The 22,411-nt window shown below is 35.8% G+C and overlaps 5 protein-coding genes across 8 annotated transcripts; all 5 read right to left on the reverse strand.

Moving 5' to 3' along the window:
* Positions 1 to 264: 264 nt before the first annotated feature.
* LOC114740319 (phosphomannomutase) lies at positions 265 to 6,266 on the reverse strand. 3 transcript variants are annotated; one of them, XM_028928447.1, is made up of 12 exons: positions 6,196 to 6,266; positions 3,256 to 3,348; positions 2,925 to 2,969; positions 2,744 to 2,810; positions 2,456 to 2,532; positions 2,057 to 2,092; positions 1,740 to 1,795; positions 1,553 to 1,652; positions 1,359 to 1,454; positions 1,190 to 1,279; positions 637 to 688; positions 265 to 526 (listed from the first exon to the last, which is right to left on the reverse strand). In XM_028928447.1, the coding sequence occupies exons 2-12, from the start codon at positions 3,322 to 3,324 to the stop codon at positions 456 to 458; spliced, it is 759 nt and encodes a 252-aa protein (XP_028784280.1). In that variant the 5' UTR covers positions 3,325 to 3,348; positions 6,196 to 6,266; the 3' UTR covers positions 265 to 455. The 3 variants fall into 3 exon arrangements, with proteins under 3 accessions (XP_028784280.1, XP_028784279.1, XP_028784282.1); XM_028928446.1 differs by lacking the exon at positions 6,196 to 6,266 and adding an exon at positions 3,854 to 4,090; XM_028928449.1 differs by lacking the exon at positions 6,196 to 6,266 and adding an exon at positions 3,444 to 3,820.
* Positions 6,267 to 9,027: 2,761 nt separating this feature from the next.
* LOC114740318 ((+)-neomenthol dehydrogenase-like) lies at positions 9,028 to 11,422 on the reverse strand. 2 transcript variants are annotated; one of them, XM_028928445.1, is made up of 5 exons: positions 10,552 to 11,422; positions 10,198 to 10,444; positions 9,909 to 9,974; positions 9,616 to 9,792; positions 9,028 to 9,527 (listed from the first exon to the last, which is right to left on the reverse strand). In XM_028928445.1, the coding sequence occupies exons 1-5, from the start codon at positions 10,569 to 10,571 to the stop codon at positions 9,147 to 9,149; spliced, it is 891 nt and encodes a 296-aa protein (XP_028784278.1). In that variant the 5' UTR covers positions 10,572 to 11,422; the 3' UTR covers positions 9,028 to 9,146. The 2 variants fall into 2 exon arrangements, with proteins under 2 accessions (XP_028784278.1, XP_028784277.1); XM_028928444.1 differs by having other exon boundaries at positions 10,198 to 10,456.
* Positions 11,423 to 11,940: 518 nt separating this feature from the next.
* LOC114740321 (BON1-associated protein 2-like) lies at positions 11,941 to 12,716 on the reverse strand. The gene has a single exon (XM_028928451.1). The coding sequence runs from the start codon at positions 12,705 to 12,707 to the stop codon at positions 12,252 to 12,254; it is 456 nt and encodes a 151-aa protein (XP_028784284.1). The 5' UTR covers positions 12,708 to 12,716; the 3' UTR covers positions 11,941 to 12,251.
* A 1,703-nt stretch (positions 12,717 to 14,419) lies between these two features.
* LOC114740320 (acyl-coenzyme A thioesterase 13-like) lies at positions 14,420 to 16,603 on the reverse strand. The gene is made up of 3 exons (XM_028928450.1): positions 16,320 to 16,603; positions 15,793 to 15,939; positions 14,420 to 14,784 (listed from the first exon to the last, which is right to left on the reverse strand). Exons 1-3 carry the CDS (start codon positions 16,578 to 16,580, stop codon positions 14,641 to 14,643), a joined length of 552 nt encoding a protein of 183 aa, XP_028784283.1. The 5' UTR covers positions 16,581 to 16,603; the 3' UTR covers positions 14,420 to 14,640.
* Positions 16,604 to 19,259: 2,656 nt separating this feature from the next.
* On the reverse strand, positions 19,260 to 22,406 carry LOC114740322 (digalactosyldiacylglycerol synthase 2, chloroplastic-like; the record flags this gene model as incomplete). The annotated part of the gene is made up of 3 exons (XM_028928452.1): positions 19,260 to 20,412; positions 21,493 to 21,842; positions 22,299 to 22,406. Coding segments are annotated over 3 exons (960 nt in total), but the record flags the coding sequence as incomplete, so codon positions are not given.
* Positions 22,407 to 22,411: the final 5 nt, after the last annotated feature.

The raw sequence follows: 22,411 nt of genomic DNA on the forward strand, positions 1-22,411 counted from the left end.
AATCAATCATTATGATTGTAACCAAATGCAAAATATTTAAAAAAAAAAAAAAATCTACACAACAAATCGTTAAACTATCCGAAAATCATTTATGTTGTTCTCTAAATTCAAGTGACGGGATGAGTTAAAACACCAACTTGACGAAATTTGACTGTATAATGATGGTAAGGATTTCTTTGAATGCATGTTTGTGGCATTATCACTGCCTACTTAAATTATGGGTTATACTTTTCCCATCAAATCACCAGCATCAGTCTCGCCAAATGGTACTGACCACTGAGAATCATATTTACTTCAAAACTCAGCCGGTTATTGGCACCAAAAATAGAGTGCTAAAGACACGCAGGAATATTGGCAGTGCAATCCTCTGTCATTATACAACACAAAAATAATATTTAAGGAAGACTTGCAATGCGTTTGTTTAGTAAAGCATACAAAATATTGCTGCAATAGTCTCAAGAATCGCTGTTAGGGTTTCCCACGAAGAGGGCCTGGCATTGCTTCAATGTATCTTCAGGACTTGTAACTGAAAGGCAGACAAAAGATATTAGGAACCCAGAATCACGGAAAGGATGTTGATCTCAGCCGTGTAAATAAGTTCGCAGATAGAATCATTGAGTTAAGAAAACAACTAACCGGTGTGCCCAACAGTCCTCTCTGATTCATAAATTTCATGGTCATTCCCACCCTGATCAAAGAAAAAGTAAATATGAAAGTTATCAGGCACTAGAGCATAACAGAACACTAGAGGCTACCTCATGCACAAGAGATCTAGAAATCTATCAAAATGGTAATTGTTGAAGGATATAAAAACAGACGAAACAAGTTATGAAAAATTAGATATAGGAGCTAGCTAGGTTTTGAGAATGAAATTGCCTGAATTCTATGATACGGTTAGACGTTACTTTTAAGAAATAAAAGATGACAAACTTCTTTTGCAGCATGCTTTACCAGAGGATTTAAAAGAAAGAAAAAAGGATTCTGGGCAATCTAAAGAACAGATACTATCCGCTGTGGTTGTTCCATCAGGGGACTAACCTATCACGGTTGGCAGAGGCTAACAAATGTAGATTGATTAGAGATCGGAATGACCTAGCGATTGTTTTAATGGAGGCAGAAAATGGGCGATAATGCATATGTTCACTTCGATACTTGACAGTTTAAATACCCAATAACTTTATTGACTGACCTTGTAGGTTTTGTCACCAAAGAAGTGGATTTCATTGAAGCCATCGAGATATCTCAAGCAGTAAGTTTTATCCCAACCTCGAGGGAAAACCTGTTCAGATTAAAAATTGTTGACTAATAAAAATCATTTGACTAATAAAAGTCACAATATCATCATGACAGTCACGCACATCAAAACTTATCTGTCCTCCAATTGAAAATGTCAAGTTCAGATGAGCAAACTTCTCACGCAGGACAGAAACCATTTTTGGGCGTATGTTGTGAATCTGAGAACGCAGGATGCAAACTGTCAGAAAAAGGTGTATAACCAGCAGAATATCAATTTATGAAAACTCAATATAAGATATTATCCAAAATACATCACCTTGTCATACTTTTCAAATTCATCTCTTTCTTCTTGGCTACAGTTTCGACCAATTGGCGAAACATTCAGCATTCCGCTACGGAATTCTATAAATGTTCCCCTAAAAATATTATGTCATATGAGATCAACAGCTTCCTGTAAGTTGAATCAATATAAAATTATATAATCAGTCTCTAGATCTACTAACCTCTTGATAGGAATATCCAAGTCAGCAATGTAATGAAGTGTAAAATTTATAAATTCCTGCAAAATAGTCCCCAGTCTATCATTATAACAGCAAACTGAAATTAGTGAATTTAATGCACGAAGTCAAGGCTATAATCTCATTTACTCACTTGTTTTTCATCCTTAAGCACTTAGTTCAACTCATATTTCTGGCCATTTTGTCTAGTTATATGGTATCCTAATAATTTAAAATTGTAATAAATTTATTTACACCTCTCATCAATCCAGTTTCAGTTTTCCTAAGGTAAGATGCCTCAAGTGACCCAAACATAGCCTTACCTTGAGCTTTTCTTCTCCAAGAAATGACTTCAAGCTCTGGAAAGAAGGAGGTACACAAGTTAGCATGGTACACTAGAGGGAAAAAGATCATGTAAAAAAAAAAAAATTCTTTCTTTATTTTCTTTTTCTTTTGGGCGGGGAGTGTAAGAGTTTGCTGAGATCTGAAGTTCTCCAATTTCTAAAAAATTTGCTGACAATGCAACTTTCTATAACCATAGATGGCAGAAACATCCTCTATGTACTTAGCAAAAAGTTCAACATATCAGGATTCATTTTGTATAATCCTCACAATATAGCTCCACTTCTTTAAAAGGGGGGGAAAAAAAGATAAAGTGGCATGTGTTGTTTTCAATTATTCCATGAATCTGCTCAAATAAATCCGGAAACCGTCTTAGGAACCTGGGTCGCAATGAGTTTTCCCTCCTTGTGTGCCACAAGACCATTTTCAGAGAACACAAAATCATAGTCATCGATGACTGCAAAGACAAAAGTTGTGTTAAAAGACATGGTATGGCTATTTCCCTACTTTATGGATGGGGCAAGGAAGGAAAAAACAGACAGAATGGAAAGATCAAGCAAACGCAATATTTTCAGCCAATGAGCATTCAAAACTTTGGATTTCATTCAAACGCAGAGGCCTCTAAATTTATAGCATGATGAAAGAAAAAAAATCAACTCACAGCAAACCTGTGTTTCCAAGCTGCTCAGATATCTTTACGAGATCAGATCCTCCCACGACTCCAACTGTCACAACCTGTACTCAGACATTACCAGATACAGAACATGTTAGAAAATATCTATTCTTGGCAGGATAGATGGGCATAGAAAAGGGATACACTTGAAAGTTTGAGAATTTCCAATTATGTACCTTCCGGAGTTCTCGCATGAATTTTGACATCTCTGGGGTGACCACCTTGCATTTGAGTTCAACATTTTAACCAGAGGTAACATAAGCCTAGACTTTCTAAAAGAATAAATTCATAGTCCTAGATTTATTTGACAAACAAAAGTAGGGAGTCAAGAAAAAATCCAGCGATTAAGTTTTGTAATGAGCATTTTATAACATCAGATGACGACGGGGGGGGAAAAAACAGATCTATCATAGAAACACATGAAGGTGCTGCATTGATATATCAGGCTGCTATACTTGTTATTAATCAAAGTCACGAACAATCTTGAGCTCCATATCAAATATATACCTTCCTTGGAGCTGTGAGAGTCCCATCGACATCAAATAAAGCAATTAAGCCGGGCGTCCGTGCAGCCATTAATGCTTATATAGTGCAAAGAACCTGCAAAACCAGCATATAATGAATTTTTCTCAACCTCTGAGTGAATATATCTTCAAAAGAGGAAAATCCACCACTTTTTGCACCGATCAATATACCTTCAAAGTTCAAAGACATTGATGCAAAACCAATAAGGAACTCAGAGATAACTCTGAACTTGGATCAGTAATCTCAAATTAATTAATCAATAGGAAAAAGATGAGTAATTTTAACACAAACAGAACTGCGGCTCAATCAAACTGACAATGGGTGGCAAAAATGGAGTCTGTGACAAATCTCAAGAGAATTCGGATTTTTGAAACCGATAAAAGCTACGTGTAGTAAGAGATGAATTCCCAAGTTACAGTTCAGCATTGCCCATCCTTCTCAGTAACTGACGGAAAGTCGAAAAAGGAAAGTAACAACAAATCTAGAAATCAATTACTCGTGGAGTTTTACAGCATTGCACGATCGAGCTCCCATTTTGGAGCCCGTTTAATGCAGAGCTGAAATCACGAATTAAACTTGCCTGGGCAGCCCAAACGAGAATCAAAGAAACCTTAGTGATTGAAACGTCAGATGCCGGAGCTTGGACTCGAAATTTGAAGCAGAACTTCAATGACGGGACTGAAGGAGTTCCTCGGGATTATGTAAAGTGGTTCAGATCTGTAAGGGAAAAGGATGGAAGACCTTTGAGCGGGGCCTAAGAAAAAGATAACAAGGATCAGCATTTTAAAATGGGGCTCGCAGCCGCCGGGGATCCACGAAAATGGACTCCCAGGTATTCTCCTAGTCGGGTTTACAGAGATCCGATCCGATCGGATCGGATCGACTTGGCGACTGATTTTCTTGACTCACTGGACGAGATATTCAAGATTGCGGAGGGTATCTTCGCAGAAGCTACTTCCCCCTCATCAATCTTAACATCCTAGCCATCCAATTCATCGGAGCACTCACGGGGAGACATGTCAAAAGGTATTAAAAGTGGAATATGAAACGTCTGATGGCTGCCTATATTTTATGCCTTTAAAACAATAAACCTTCGGCATTCTGCTAGCTGAAGTTGGCGAGAAGGCTTCACTCCTCACTCAAGGCCATCCGGTTCATCTTCATATCATATAAAATTGCAATATGAAGACCCAAACTATCTTTACAAGTGATTGAACCATCTCTTGCTGGCATGATAGAAAACCAAGACCGTAAGAAATATGAAGACAACAAAGCCAACAAAGGAGAATGGGACAATCCTATAAATATCAATCAATGCTTTTCCAAGGGAGAATGGGAGATGGGAAAAAAATAAATAAAGGCTTCATTGTAGTTTTAAGTCTTCCTAAGTTGTTAATAGCAGTAAACCAATTCCTTTTTTTTTCCCGGTTTAACAGCTCATAACAAGAGATCTGCTTCTCAACTTTGCAAGCGAGAGGGAATAACAACGTTTTATTGTCAAGCTCCCACATATACATAATACATTACAGTTCTAGCATAAATTGTCATCATCTTAAAATTCGACTGATGCAGCAAGAAGGCCTCGGCAGTTAATGAACCAGGAAAGAATAAACAATGAAGAAAACAGGGAGACAGTGGCAAAGAATAAGAACGCCTCTGCATTGATTGAATTGAACCTGTAAAGGCTTTAGTGTCCCCGGGCTCGGATTCGACATTGTGGTAACTCTGAGCTTCTGAGAATAGTTGGATGAGTGTCCCACCCCCAATGATTAAATTCTTGTCACTATGATGCTTAAGACTAAGAAAATAAACTGGCTTATTGATATAGGTCACAATCAAGTGGAGTAAAAATTCAAGTCACAGAACCACTTTTGAGAATGGATAAAGTTCAGTAGTCGACGAAGAAGCATCAAGAATGGGAAAAAAATTTAATTGAGTAAAGCAAGCATTCAGGAGTCAAATAATGAAAAGAATGATAGAAGAGGAGGGTGAAGAGAGGAAACCGGTGTAATCTGTAATGTAGATGCCAAACCATAGGTGATGACGGAATTCCTTGTTTGCGTCGCAGATGGGGTTGAATTTAGAAATGCTTTTAAAAATTTTTATAATAAATCAAGACAAATTTTTTCATATACTGTAAAATTATTTTTAAAATTATAGTTTGTTTTTAAATGGGTAGGATTCAAGGCTTGTGAGAGGCGAAGAAACCAGCCACCGAGAGAATCCGAACCCGAAAAATTGTGGGAAGGAAAAGTGTAACTGTAGCAGTACTGAATACACGTAGAGATGAGGAAGACTGTGGACAGGAAGAATGACGGCTTGGGCAATTTCGGATAACTGGATAGGAACCCGAACGTGTTGGTGCCGTCAATCCGGAATCATAATTACGGTGCAAATTTCAGGGAGAATGAGAATGAATTAAGGACATATGAGCAAATTTAAAAATAAAGACTCATTCACAATTCAAGTTTTAAAATTTACAAATAAAATTTCGCCCTCTTTTTTTTTGGATACAGAATAAAATTTCTCCTTTACATCAAGTCTTTTAATATTATCTGCAGGAAACTGAAGCATAAGTTTTTCAAGAAAAATATTGATATAAAAATATTAATGTTATAAAAATAATTAGATGAATCTTACAGTTTAACATTTGGTTTTAATAAGCAATATTGCATAAAAATAGTTGTAAAAATAGTTTTTCTTTAATATGAACTAGCTTTGTTTTTATGATCACAGAAAAATCTTCAGTAAAAAAAGAAACATCGGAAGGAAGAAAATAAACTGGTGATATAAACATACCAATCAATGATATTTAAAATAATGTGTGAAGTGAAGACTGAATAAAGCAGCAGAGGGGATAGGATGCAGAGAAAAACCAGGAAAAAAGAGAACGACGTAGTAGTAGAGGGGGAAGCAAAGTACCGGTGAAGAAGCAGAGGATGATGGCTTCTCTACGCAAATTCTTGTTGGTCCTGCTCTGTGCCACTGCCAGCGTCCATTTGACATTTATGGGGGGACATAATTGAGTTCCACACGTCACGTATTTGCAAGTGAAGCTGTATTATTAGGCCAGAAAGCACACCGCTTGAGTAATTTGGGAGCACAAGGACATTAATGATCGAACCTTACCCACCAATTTTGGCTTTCATATCACATGCACCTTCCTCCAAACCTGCCTTCGTTGTCTCATTATTTAGCCTCTTTTGGCTCTTTCAAGTTTCATCTTTCGGTGATGACCAGTTTGCGTTTTTCCATTTTCCAGTTTAGGCGGTCATGCGCATTCTATCCCCTGAACTACTGAAACCGTAATCCCCTCTTGAATGAGACTCACAAATATGATAGATTCATACAATTATTTCAGCTCACATAACAGCTTATTAACTGCTTAGGTGAGGTTTTCCTTAATCTTTCTCACCAAGTTCTCCAATAAAATTATAGCACCCACACATATATTAATTTATACTCCTCCACATAAACTACTGTCTTATACTCGTGCTTGTGTGTGTCTCTTTCAAGTTTCCTCGGCTGTGTAGTTCTTGTCCGTCCCTTGAATGCATGGGGAGGATATCAGATGTCAAGTAAGTCAATTTGTGATCGAGAAAAAACTAATATATCACATTAAGGAAACTAATATATTACAGCTTTATGTGAATGAGCAATTTTTATAATCATTTGTATCAATTTCTACAAATACTCCTCCTGTCTTAAATATAAGATCTATTTTATAATATAAATTATACTATAAAATAGATCTTATATTTAGGACCTAAGGGAGTAATTTAGATTAAAACAGATATAATATCTATAAAATCAATCTTTATTGTTTTGCATGGGTAACTAAATAGAAGAGGAGGGAAGACTTTCGTGGGATAAAGTTAAAAATTTGGATAGGCTCAATTTTAGGCTAGTTTGAATAAGTCCGAATATGAAAAGAGGCCTCAATACCTTTAGCCCCATCGATCCTAATCATTTGGGCTAATGGCGTGCGCATTAACATGAATTATTCTTTGTTTAACCTTTCTCAAAGTAAAGTTGATTAATTAAAAGACTAAGGTGCACCCAGTGTCTTAAAATAATTTTCAGTACATTCAGTATCCCAAACTAATTAAAATGGTGCATCCATATCTCATGCTAACAGAAAAGTTAAGTTTGACCGTTACCTTGCTGACTCAGCCAAATGTTGACCCAAAAATCCTACATGACGGACACGTAGGCGTTTGATGTGTATTATTTTGACGGGTTAAGGTGTATCCAACACCCTGAACTATTTTTTCAGGTGTGCCCAGTGTCTTAAAGTAATTTTTGGTGCATACAGTATCCCAAACTAATTAAAACGATGCGTTCATATCCCAAACTAACAAAAAAGTTAAGTTTGACCGTTACGTTGTTGACTCAGCCAAAGGTTAACTGAAAAATCTTACATGGTGGACACGCAGGCGTTTGATGTGTATTATTTTGACTGAAGCTCCTGAGTCGAACCTGGTGGCGGCAGGTGTTTTCTTGGAAGGCGATGGCGACGACGATGGCGACAGAGTGACCAAGGGGAAGTTTACTATGTTCTACGAGGAGGAAAGCAAATACGAGTTAGATGAGGAGTTGACAGAGACAGAAACGGAAGTGTGTTGTGACGACAGTTGCGGTTTCAAATCGGAGTGATGGAAGAAATGGGATAAAATGTTAAGGATGAGGATGTGATTGAATGGGTCGTACATGTACCAGGATTTAAGTGGATCGGTGGTCTTTCTTTTTTTTAAGTTTAAAAACTGGAAGAAGATAAACATTAGAAAAGAAGGAAATAAATCAAATTTTTAGTCAAAATAATACACATTAGACGCTTGTGCGTATGTCATATAGGATTTTTCGATCAACCTTCAACTAAATCAGTAAGGTAACGGTCAAACTTAACTTTTTTGTTAGTCTGGGATATGACACACTTTTTTAATTAATTTGGGACATAGGATGTACCAAAAATTACTTTAGGACACTAGGCGCACTTGAAAAAATAGTTTGGGGTGTTGGACGCACCTTAACCTGTCAAAATAATACACATCAGAAGCCAACGTGTCCGTCATGTAGAATTTTTCGGTTAACCTTTGGCTGAGTCAACAAGATAATGGTTAAACTTAATTTTTCTGTTAGCCTGGGATATGGATGCACCGCTTTAATTAGTTTGGGACATTGGATGAACTGAAAATTATTTTAAGACACTGGACGCACCTGAAAAAATAATTCAGAGTGTTGGGCGCACCTTAACCCTTAATTAAATATACAAATATAAATGAAGAGGTGAACGACAGTGATCCAATATGAACAAATAAGCATCAAAAAAGTTAGTTCTTTTATTATTTTCATTATAAAAATATTTCAAAAAATAAACACAGGGAATGGCCCTAAATAAATACAGACCTGCATATTAATTATTTTCTTCAAGGACAATTCGGGCTAGCCCAGGCTGGACGCAAGCTTCTAGCTCTGCCCAAATATAACGGGGGCATGTCCCTGCAATTCAATAAGTCTATTGGAGTCTTTTTTTGGTGCCTAACAGGTTGTCCCCCCTTCATTAGAATCGAAAAAATTAGGTTTGAATCCTAAACTTCTACCCACGAGTCACATGTTATCCGATTTTTACTACCTGAATGCTATTTTTGCCTATTATTAACACTGGTTTTTTGTATTGACTTGCAGGTTCTAAGAAGACGACTTTGCAAAGCGGAAGCGAGACTTTGTTTCACCCAAAATAAAAGATGATTTGTATATCAGATGCGGAAAACCAAGTTAAAACAATGACCAAGACGGGTTATTACATGAAAATATTGGGTTTTGAGCATGTGGCAATGAGTAAAGAAAGATTAATAGAAAATGACAGTGTTTGATCAAAATGGCTTCTCTTCACTTCTATAGAAAAAGAGCCCAGAAGGAGCAGCGTTGGGCAGCAAGGCCAACCTCACAACAACTTCAGCACCTTCATCAGGAGATAGCACTCCACAACTTTTGGTCATATCTGTCCTTACGTAGCCAGGGCAAACAGCATTAATGCCCCAAGACGGGTATGTCCTCGCCAGAATTCTTGTGTACCCATTCAAAGCAGCTTTTGAAACATGATATGCAGCCATAAATGCAGGCCACCCTTTTGCTTCTAATGAATCACCCTCTTTAAACTCTTCCAGGAACTGCTTCAATATGCCCTCAATCTTCTCCTCTGTCAGGCTTTCAACATCGCTCAGTACATTTTTCAACCTTCCCTTTGGTAGAAACTGCAACAACGCATTGTCCAGCAAAGGAACATTAGACCAAAAGTGCAACTAATTAAGATTCTGGATAGAGGTCACTCTGTGCACATACTTCTAACGTTCCCATCATGGAGGCAAGCATCACAATTGTTGGAGAATTTGAAAATTGAAGAAGCGGTATGAGTGATTTGCACATTTCTTTTGCTCCGTGGTAGTTTGTTCTCACTGCTTCTTCGGCTAACTCATAGTTCTCTGCAGCGATTTTAGTCCAATTCGGTTGAAGACCCTTCTGTTAAAGTGAACATCAACATATTACGATCTTGTCCTTTTTGGCCCGGATGACATAACTCTGTTTTTCGAGCAGTGATTGATAACATCGTAAATTGATTTTTTTGAAAAACACACCTCAATTCCAGAATTGGCCAAAGCATCACCATCAACAATCGCACCAGGTATGGCTGCATTATTTACCTACACAAAATCGACCGATTCTTTTTTAATTTCTCTCCCGGTACAAATTGCAGAGAAAATTTCTGCATTATTTACCCTTGATGAGCACAAATTAGAGAGAATCATAAAAAACTTGGGGGGCATCAAAGTGATGGCGACACATTTATTAACTATCAAGTTGTATTAAGTACCATCCAAATCCAGAAAAGAATAGAGTAGACAAAGGCATGGAGATGATTGTCACCAAGATATCGAGTTTTCCAAAGTGGGTGTTAAGGAAATGAGCGAGGGATGCTATGCTAGCAGGATCGGTGACATCGAGCTGATGAAAGATGACATGATCGGAAAGGCCAAGCTCTCTGAGCCTGTCAACAGCATCAAGACCCCTCTTCTCATCTCTGGCTGTCAGCACCACCGTGATCCCTTCAGAAGCCAATTGCTTGCATATAGCGAATCCTATTCCCTTGTTCCCTCCGCTCACGACCGCATACCTGGAAACCCCACTTAGGGAATGCAATAATGGAGTTGAATATGTAGTTTGTTGTGGTGAGGAAGAAGAACAAGGAATGAAGCTGAATGAGTACAAGCTTACGCGTACCTCTTTGTTGTTACTGCCATTGCTTATGAAAAGACAAGTTCTGCAGCCCCAGGCTACTCAAATAAAGAGGGCTATGCATAAATAAATATTATGCGCAATGGTGATGAATGGGTTACAGTTCCTGAGATTTCTTCAAGTTATAACTTGGCCGGCATCCGGGGTTTTTAAGGTTTGGACGCGAGCCGAAGGTTCTATCAAACAGGGAATCAGAGTTTTTTTATTTCCTGTTTCGGCTGTTTTGACGATGTCAACAAGGGGAAACAATAACATACTAGCAGTAGAGTCAAGCCAGGTTGCGGGGAAATTTATGAATATTATTAGAATCCAAATATGAGCATCCAATGTGTGAATGGAGTTGGGATGGCAGTTGCATCTTGATATTGGGTTCTTCCCATTTCTTTTAGCTTTTTTTATTATTAAATTATACTTAAAACGAGTGAAACCCACAATAACTCACCTTCTTCTTTGTCATCACCGCAACTGGTTTTGTTGTTGAAGCAGATGAACAACCCATAAGAATCTTTTTCCGCAAAATTTATCACCTCGTTAGGCCCACCATCCCCATCTACCAACCCGTAACTCAAAACCGTACAACAGCCCTCCGCCATCCCCCCCCCCGCCCCCAAGAAAATCTGACGCTGCAATCCTCGCCACGCCAACGTTCTTCACCACTTCCATCGACGTAAACATTGTTGATCAACGGAGTCCGATCGACACGGAGGTTGTCAGCGGATAAAACTGTGACCTCTAGGGTTAGCAATGAGGCGCGCGCGCGCATGATGAAATTAATGAATGCAATAAACACGACTTCGGATTTGTTTGGCGCTGAGGTTGAGAAAGGGAAGTGGAGGACGTAAAGCGGGTTCAGAATAGGCAGGAAATGAGAGAGAAAAGGAGAGGTTGTTTCGCTGTGCATGCGAACGTCAACGTTACGACTCTGAAAAAATATTTATGACGCTGTCGCTGGGTTGACTTTGAGTCTGAATTCTCCTGAGGTGTAGTTGGACCGTCCCATTATTTTCCGTGGAGTCTCTATTTCTTGTCGTCCCGCACACGCTCCTCAGCATTTAAAAAATTTGGGGGTATTAATGTAAATTTAATGTAAAGGCTTTTTTTAACCACCAAAATATATAACCTCAAGGTGGGCAACATGTAAGCTATGCTTGTAATCTCGTTCGTATCATGATGAGTCTTTAGGATTCAACTTGATGGCGTTACCGTTTTTTTTTAATACTTTTTCACACAAAAAGGGGGAAAAAAATAGATGGTTTCATACAGAAATATCGAGCGAACACTTTGAATTACAAAAATTATGGGCAATCTAGGTAAAACGAACGATTGTGGACCTAGCTAGAAATAAAGAATTTATTCGGTGGTGAAATGAGAGCGTATAGAAAATGATGAAGCACACAAATGAGTGCTATTGAAAGCCTTGCGCTTGTGCAACCACAGAACATTAAAAACAATGTTTTATGTTCATAAAAAAATAAGTGCATTGTACAGGATATTGCTATTCCACCGGTTGTGCTGGATTTTCCTCCAAATGATGTCCCTCTATATATCTATCTGCCTGTCCAATCCTATATAGGATATGCACGCGGCAAAATTCAACGTCAGATGAATAAAATTGTGGTGATGGGTATAGTGGAAAATTGTTGACACTGGGATCTGTGCGTATTCTTGTTTGGTCATCCAATCAATTAATTATAGCAAACCGGAATGCCAGTAGCAACTCCGGTCAAAGCGTTGCTGCCAATGCATATGGGCATGCCTTTCACCGGCGGTACGGCCTTCACCCTCACCGAAATATTAAGAATGCCGTTTCTTCTCACTCTACTGTCCCACATCCTGTAGCTCAGGAAATGCACTTCATTCTCCGGTACATACCCTCCGACGAAGTCCGATACAGGCACTCTTGCCATCCCTATGCTCTTCATTCCGGTCAAGCTTCTGCACTTAACCTCGGCCACTATAAAGCTTGCATGCAGCGGCACTTCCACCACAAGTTTCTCCTTCCATGACGGCCAGCTCCCACCCTCTGTGCTCATTTTTGTCTCAGTGCCTCCAACTGACACCAACGCCTTCTTCTTCAAGGGCTTTCCATTGATTCTGAGATCTTCCGCTGATAAAATGGTGATCTCTACAATGCGTGACATCGCCCAAGGTGTGGAAAACAACTCCTGGATTTGAAACATCAATTGAGAGCATGTTTATATCCCGTAATTGCAGGAAACCAGAGGGAAGGAGGAGAGAAGCAGAGGGGTGATTTCTTTCCGTTGATAATATAATTTCCTTTTAATATCTCCGTGCAAATGTACCCACGCGTGATTCGGGAGACCAAGTCCGAGGCCTCATTTGGTCAAATTTTCTTTTTAGTCCTTCTTATTTCTTTTTATTTTTTTTCTTATTTTTAATATTTTTTAAAAAGTTGACATCTCAATTACTACTAGTTGATATAAAAACTTATTTTCTATTTAGGAAGGAAAACAGAGGAAGAAATGAACAAGGATCAAGGAGTAATCAGATTAGCCATACAATGCAAACTAATATACCTGAGAAGGCAAAACGTACATGTACGTTTTGATATTAAATTTTATGTAAAAGTGCACATTTGATGCTCTTAATTTCATTTTAGTTTGATTTTTTTAAATTTTATAAGATATTTTTTCAGTCTTCAAATTTTAATATTGTTATTCTCAAATGATATTTTTGTGCTAATAATTATCATTTTAAAATTTTAAATCTACTGTGTCAATGTTTTATGAATGTTTTGTCAATATTTAAATTTTTAATGTTAACATTTTTTAATAGAATTAACAATATTCAGATTAAAAAACTAAAAATATATTTTATAAAATTAAGAAATTAAAAGGAAACATTATATAAAATTAAATGCTAAAGTATACATTTGGTCATTTTACTTTATACGAGATTTTAATTTGGTCCATTAATTTTTAAAGTATATTTTTAGTTTTTTAACACTAAAAACGCTAGGCTTAAATGATGATTTTTTAACAATCATAGTTATTTTAAAAATTAAACTTAATATATTAACATTTAAGAATATTTTATTAATATTTAAGATTTCAATATCATTATTTTTTATTAACAATTTTAGAATAAAAGGGCTAAATGTATACTTTGATCTGATTAATAATTTTAAAAATATTAATGTAGTTAGTTTAAAAGTTGACCCGAGAAAGTGCCTCAGATGACCAATATGAGGGCGCTTTGAAGGGGACGACTGCCGTTGGAAAGTTACGGGAGAAATTTCATATCCCGTAGGATGGACTTTTCTAGTCCTCGCAGAGGCGGGCAATTAGATTTCTTCATTTCCCGAGCTTTCATTTGCGGAGTAATAATTATATATAATGAAGGCCTTATATTTTTCTTGTTTAGGCCTGATCACGCCTTGTCACTTCATAAATAACGCGCGAGTTCGAGAATGTGAATCTTATTTCATTAATTGGACTCAATGTTTTCTTAGAATTAGCTGGTTGTTGAAATTGACTTGGACAATCTACGGGATTGAGTCTAAGGATTAGTCACCCATGTTGAACCAATGTTTAAATCTCCGTTAGGAGAAATATCCATATTTAAAGTCTAACAGCGTATCAAATAAGATTATTTTTAATTAAAAAAAACCTGTGCTTATAAAAAAAAAAAAGAAATTAACTTGGACAGCGCTGGGATTAAAAAGGGTTCAAATATCGATAAAATATTTTGTAGCAAGTTTACTGTGATAAGCTTGGACGAAAGCGTCAGTCATCAACAACCAATTGATGTTTTGGCATGCAAAGATGTTTACTTACCTAACTTGTCATAAGAATCAGATTGCAATATATGGCGATCACTTGGACTAATAGACTAATAAGATGAGACAATCCGTCTCTTTCTATTCCAATCGTTATTTGGTTTGCAATGGCATAAACATTGAATGTCATGGCATTCCAGTCATAAACCATAAAGCATACAAGATTTGTAAATAAATATAATTAAGAGCATATCACTATGTATCTAAGCTTCACATGAATTGTTATATAAAAATGCTATCTTAATTGTGTTACATTATACCAGAAAACAAAGGCTTCATAACTTGGCAACTGGGTAGTTATAGAAGGTAGCATGGGATTTATAGATTAGCTTCTCAGTTTTCTTCAACTTAAACTCAAGCAAAACTACTGTCAAATTTCGTCCGCTCTTCACCACATAAGCATCAGCTATCACCTCCGCCTGCACAAATAGAGCATAACCATGCAATGAAGGATCTACCCAGGTAATCAGAGTCTTCATATAAACATGGTAGTTTCAGCCAGCCACCATAAGTCATCCGGCAACTAGCAGGATCAAAGAGTTTTTAATCATAACTATTTAAAAAAAAAAAAAAAACTTCAGTCTTCTAGTTAAAGGCAGTACTGTTTTTAATTCCAATGGTTAAACCCCCCCCCCCAGGTGTTTTCTTCCAATGGGTAAAGTTCTGTGCAGGTGTTTAGTGTTTACAGTTCACAACAAATTTTTCCAAGACTTAACATGGTCAAAAATATAAATAACTTAGAGAGTAATTAATGCTTCTTTATCAATTTTGTCCTTACAATTAATGCTTAAATGTAACTCTTTGTATTTCTCTCTCTCTCACATTCTCATTTAATATGGTTGAAGTTAGAAAAAATTTTCAATTTTTTATTCTGATAAATGAGTTAAAGTGACTTGCACTGTGGATTAGAGGAAGTAAAAGTTATGCTTTTGTCGTATTCTTAGTAGCAAAACTAATAACAAACACCTCAAAAACTGCATCAAAATGTTATACAGCAGAAATACCTACCCTAAATTGATGTGTTGGATTAGTTTGGATTTTGAAACTTCGAAAGGGGTGGGTTTGGTTGCGTTTAAGTTGAGGAGCATTTTCAACCTGGAATGCAATCTTGTTGCTTATAATCGACATCCTAGAATGCATCACTAGTACTAACACCTTGAACGTTTACCCTTATTAGCCCATTATTTTTAGTAATTGCAGTGGATGATGCCGAACAACTTTATTTGTATTGGTAGGAACGCTGGCACATCAGCTTAACGTTGAAACTTAAATGAAATGCTTTTCTGAAGAATAAAACTTCCACAGAGAAACAGTGACACAACGTGAGGGGTCGAAATCAGGGCAATTCAACTGTTCATTCGCAGAACATGCAAAGAAAAGCATTATGTAGCAAACAGAAGAATCGAAGTTCAAAACAGAGGACTCACAGTGACCGGAGCACCAGAGAGGTAAGACATGCTCATTTCCCCGAGAAAAATCTGCTTATCACCAGGTACAACAGTTCGAGCACAAGCAATAGATATCACTTCAGCCACAGATGCAAGACCCCCTCCATGCAGTGTTCCAAAATAATTCTGCAATTCCAATCCAATAAACATTATGAAAAACTGGTAGCCGTTTCTATTTAGTTCCCTTGTATAAATCTGGAATGGAAAGAATCATTTCAGTTCTTGGAAGAGGAAGAGGGGTGAAAACTCTAAAACGAAAACAAAATTGCAGCCTCGCAATTGAATGCGCGTTATGTACATAGAATTTTTCATACCTCCAAAATCTACTAACACAAAGAAATCAAAGGACAAGAATTCCAATATTTGTAATGCGATTAACAAAAATTTCAATAGGCCTTCAAGAAAGTGAGAAACTGATCTCTTCCCAAATGTCTATGCTGCCCAGCAGAACATCAAGAGTAACACTAATAGCAGCGTAAGAAAAATATGAGGATATAGGCGATTACAGAGATAGGAGGTTTGATAGAAATTGTGCAAATGATTCGACCCCGTTCGACTCGATCGACGTTAATGAAACTGCGAATGAATTTAGAAAAGAAGCCATTGGCATGCGAAGTTTGCGGAAGCGATTCGTTAAGTCCCCAAATTTGAAAGGCAGCTAGAGTCTTAGAAGCGTAAAGAGGGTCAATTTCCGGTGAAATCTTCGGAGCTGTCAAGGAAGGGTGTGTGTGAGGATGAGGAAGAACAGTAGAGGGTCTAGCTGCCATTGCCGCCTCGTCTCTCCCCAATCTTCCAACGGACTTTGCTTATATTAAAAATATATATATATATATATATATAAAAATTTTCCTCCCTAAATTTGAGTCCATTCCTTCACATTTTAAATCCGTGATTTTATCCTTTAAAATTTAATTCATCTTAAAATATTACTACCTCCGGTCCTAATTATAAGACCCAGTTGACTAATTTGAGGAGATTAAGGAAGTAAGTTAAGTTAGTTATTTGTAACAAATAAGTGTTGTCATTCCTAAAATATCCTTGCTAATTAAGTATGTTGGTTAGAACTATCATTATTAGAAGGACTATCTTGGAAAACAATGCATAAATACGAGAGACAAAATGGATTGGGGTCTTATAATTAAGACCAAACTAAAAGTCAAACGGGGTCTTATATTAAGGACCAGAGGTAGTAGTTCCTAAAAGTGTAATATTGTTAAAATTTGTTGAAATGTGACATTAAAAATGGTGATGTAGACTCACCAAATAACATATAATTAGATATTGTGTGAATAACAAATTAAGAACAGTTTTTGAAAATGAATAGTGAGGAAGAAAAAACAAGAAACAAAAGAGATGCATTTTGAGGGTTTGTTCTTTTTTTTCCCCTTCTATTATCTACACAAGATCCAGCTAGGTATCATCTAGTAAGTGTACATTACCACTTTAATGTGATTTATGATATTTTAGTAAATTTTAACACAGTTATATTTTTTGGGACTAATGTTTTAAACTAAATTTTAAGAACTAAAACTATGAGTTTGAAATTTGCTAAGCTAAAAATAAAATAGGCTTAAATTTCAAGAAAAAAATTATAGTAATCCAAAAAATGCTCATTAAACAAATTAGTTTAGATACAATAATAACAAAGCCGCATAAAAAAACGTCATTATGTATTATCAGAAAATAAATATAAAGAATTTACCTAAATATATATGTCAGTTTTTCTAAAATAATTTTCCTAATCATTATAAACCCTCTTACTATTTACAATTTATAAGATACTTTAAGAAAAATAATATAAATTTAAAAATAAAATGAATTGTAATTTAATTTTTTGGACCAAAATAAACTTTTTGTAGCCATTATATCTAGAATGAGAGGTAGTAAATAAATAAAAATATTGTTAGGGGACTAGCAATATGGTTTGGTTGCAAATTATGAAAACAATTGTAAATTTTAAAAGATTAATTCTAAATAAGTTTTGCTGGCAAAAAATTCCAAATAAGTTTTAAAATACAAAAATTTTATAATTTTTATAGGGTTAATATAATTTTTAGTCTCTTAAATTTGTCTTCATTTTAGTTGTAGTCCTTAGATTTTAAAACATAAGTTTTGGTTTCGGGCTAATACAATTTTTAGTTCCTCAAATTTACCCTCATTTTAATTTTGGTCCCTCAAGTGTCAAATCACATATTTTGATCTCTTAAGTTTCTCTTTATTTAAAACATTGATCCCTATAACTCAATAAAAATCTAGATTATTTTGCTTATTCAAAACCCAAAACCTATGATTTAAAACTTGAAGGACTAAAACTAAAATGAGGGCCAATTTGAGAAACCAAAAATTATATTAACCTTTTGGTTTTTGAAGTTTCTTTTCATTTAAGATATCTATTACTACAATTCAATAAAAATTTAGACCGTTTTGTCTTTTAAGGAACCAAAATTAAAATAAAAGCAAACTTGAGAGATTAAAAATTATATTAATCCTTTTTAAAAAGATAAATTATAAATTCTTAAAATTTAATAGTAAAAAAACAGAAAAATAGTTATAAATAAATTAAATTTGTGAAATTTTTATAAATCTGAAAAATTCAATTGCGAATACTGAAAGTTATTGTGAAATTCTGCAAGTTAAGCTAATTTTTCAATGCTTTTTTACACATCTTTCGTAAATTACAACTTATTTATTTCAATGTTTATAATTAAACTTATGAATTTATAGCTAATTCTTAAGAATTTATAAAAAGACATTTATATCATAAGATTTATAACTAAGCTTTAATGATCGAGTTACATACCCTACAATATATTTGTAACTAATACAATTGTCTATTTAGATATGTCATTTTCATTATCTTGTAATAACTCCCCATAATTATAGTTGCATTTCTCTAAGCCAGTTCAATTTGTCCCTGCCAACAATGACATCATAATGGAAGATCTAATTTGAAAGTTAATGTTGATCACCTATGTAAGATTTATTTCACATGTTTATCAATTTTTTCTAAATTAACCCTATTGAGGGAGATGAGAGAAAGAGAATAAAGGAAGATGATTAAAATATTTTATACCAAAAAAAAAATCATATTAACTAATCTAATCCATATCTTTAATCTACTCAACTTAGTTAATTAGATCTTACATTAAAGATAGTAAAAGTAATATATTTCATGTAAGGATTGTGAGGGGAGATAAAAGTCCTGCAAGAAACAGGAAGCAAATGATGTTAATTAAGCTGCTTATATATCAGTTAACCTAAAAAGGTTGATCCATACCCATAACAGTTTTTAGATGAAGTGAGATAGGAATAGATGCTGAAAGAGATCATACACGAACATAGAATTCTTTCATTATGATGAAAAACATGACCACTGGTAGAAATAAGTGGCAGAAGGCAAATTACGGAAATTAGAGCAAGCCCACAACCAAAGATGAGCCTCATTGTACAGAGTTTGAACCCGGCGTTTTTTCGTTCCACTTTTTGTATTTCATATTTGAGATAAAGATGAAAATAATAACAATGAATATTCGCTTTCTCAACCACAAGTCCAGAATTGGACCAAAAGCAAACTTCCCACTGTCAAAAATCAAGAGATCTTTCTATTTCCGTAACATATTCAACATTTTGGTTGGAGTTAAACCTGTGTTATTGTATACATTGGTTATTGCATAACGCATGTCGCATATTGTCCTTGCTAACAATGACGTCACAACTTCACAAGACTGGCCAGGAAAGAAACCAATTGATTAGATCCATTTCTTCCCCGCGTTCATCAGTCCACTGCTGGCTTACAGCGCAAGCAGACATACCCCCATCACAGTTTAGAACATAAGGTGCAGTTTATACTATTGTGTTCACAGGAAAGACAACATCAAACGAATCTGACCACCTAAATCTCCATGCTTGTATAGTTACAAAAGCTTTGTTTCAGCAATGTTGCCCGTGGATCAATCCTGCCTTCTGTACAGATTAAATTTCCAGGCAATAGATCTTCTCCTGAGTGACAAGAAAGGGATCCTTGGCATCTAAAAACCATTCCGCACCTCTAGGGCACGGGCAACTTAAAATGATCTCCATATATTCCAACATTAATTTCACCTTTGCTTCTTTGGATGAATAGCTAAGCCAAGGTCCTTGCATAACTCTTCATCAGGTTGCAAGCTACCCGGAATTGCTCCAAATAGTCTTCTAAAAACTTCACTCCCTGAAACTGCTTGATGAAGACATGCTGATGTATCTTGCACTTTTCTTTGCAAATATGAAGATGCAGACATACATTTTCTAGAAGAACTCTCCGAAAATTTTCTGGCAAAATGATTGTCCAACTCAACAGCATCAAGAAACCGTTTTGTGGCAGCCTCCCAGGACAGCTCATATCTCTGAGCATCAGTAAGTAGCGCAGGGTCTTCGGTTAGTGCTTCAACTGTTGCTTTAACGAACCCATTGCTGTCATCATATGTCTTGCAGTTTGGAAACTGCTTGAAGAAGTCATTTGAGGGATGGTTGGCGCATACAACAATTTTGCCCATTGCTAAAGCTTCTGCTGTCGTTGTGCAAACCACGTCTGTTGTGCTTGGATTCAGAAACAATTTGTAACTGGAAAACAGAAACAGAATGGATTAACGTTTGCATGCTCCAAGTAGTGCATTCACTAAGAGACAAATTCTATAATTTGGGCCTTGAAAGATACCACTGATTTGTAAAAGAAACAGCGTACAATGGAGAGTTTAATCTTCTTGATTTTGGGTCAGTACAGTCTGTTAGGGAGCCAACAAAAGGAATAATTCAAACCCAAATTAGTGACAGTTTTTAGGGTCCAAAAAATAGTCATCTCCAAGATGTTTTTCATCTGACCTAGGGTCGTTTATGACTAACATCTAAAGAAAAAATTCTACAAGAGAAAGAGGGGAAGCTTAGAGAATTAATTAACATTTCAATTAAAAAAAATACTCCTCCGCTCCTTAATATCAAAACTACTTAACTAATATGGATAGGTTAAGAAATGTGAATAAATTACTTAATTCTAACAAATTAATATGATCCCCCTACATTACCCATATGTAACATTACATTACACATCAACTTATAACTTAGACAAATTAGTTTGAAAAAAAATTGATAAATATAAAAATAAAATAGATTAAGGTCTTACATTTAATACAGAAACTAACTCCCTAATTAGCTCCCACATTTGGGACCAAAGGAGTATTAAACATTAGCTGATTACTGCTGTCTTGTCCAGGGAGGCGCATGCAAGACTGCAGTAGAAGTGAGATTTAAGTTGGCTTTTCCCAGCATATATCTAAATGACTTTTGACTTGACATGAATAATATTAACATTGTATTTTAGCATACTTTTGTTATCCTAAGACTGGCTTAGCATGTGATTACTTATGCAGATTGAGTAATTTTCAAGTTAACATGTAGTTTGATGCCTTACTCTGTTGCTCAGATGGTATGGCGTCTATAATTGACTAATTAATTGATTCAACCTGAATCATTTTTCTTCAGAATAAAAGAAACAAATTAAATCGTTTTTCTTTTCCATTGATGCACTTCAGGCACCTTTTTTTCTAACTAAATTCTTCTTTGGTCTATAATCTTTAAATATAAAATCAAGAAAACGAAGTGATGTTTCCAAAATCTGGCAAAATCAGTTGGCATGATGAAGCTTACTCATGAAATATAGGATCTACATGATCACGTGCTGGGTGAACTCTAACTATCAGTTCCAAGTTTTTCACCGCTTCTTGAACTCCATCTGAATCTTCTCCACTGCCAAACAAATCAACCTCAAGTCCTACAAGATCATTTTGGTGGTCACTGAGAAGTCTGATCAGCTCCTTGTAGCCTTTGCTCCATACCATCTTCCCAATATAGTAGGCACCTTTCGTAAAGGCATGACCTCCATTCTGCAGTTGTTCCATCTTTTTCTTACCAATGGCAAGGCATTTGGGGTTCACTCCATGGACGTTACATATAATGGAACCATCATAATCCTGGGTAGCAGCAGAAAGTCTAATAACCTGAAATCAAATGAGGGACATTTTAGAGTTATAACAAAATTATTCATAAACTTTTACTTAAGATGGCCAAAAAAAAAAAAAAAGAACTCTATTTGTGGTCACAAACTTTTAAGTTAAGATGACATTGAGGATAGTCAGAATGATTGCTTGATGGGCCAGAGGAAGCAAGGCATGTTATCATCACTTTCTGTCCATCAGCCTCATGCAATCAATAAGAAATAAAAGAATTGCTTCTCGCTATCCACTTTCACCAAACAAAAAAAAAAATCAGAGATTTTACAGCACCGCCAGACAGTTAGAAAATTCACTAACAGGATGACCATCCAATTTATATTGACTCATCAAAATTCAAGATTTAGTAGTCTAGAAATGATAGCTTCATCTATGTCGAAGTAAGGCCAGAATGCTAAGGCATGTAATGGATACATTATTTTCCTTAATGATATAGAGACTTACCTTGTGACAGTAAATATCAACAAGCCATTTATTTATATGTTCGAGCAAAAATGCTTGCATTGTTCCTTCAGTCTCTCTCTTCACATATTCCACGTAGTTTGTGTGAATAATAC

Source organism: Neltuma alba, unplaced genomic scaffold (genome assembly GCF_004799145.2).
Source record: "Neltuma alba isolate B1F8T4 unplaced genomic scaffold, ASM479914v2 tig00003110_pilon, whole genome shotgun sequence".
Classification (NCBI taxonomy): Eukaryota; Viridiplantae; Streptophyta; class Magnoliopsida; order Fabales; family Fabaceae; genus Neltuma; species Neltuma alba.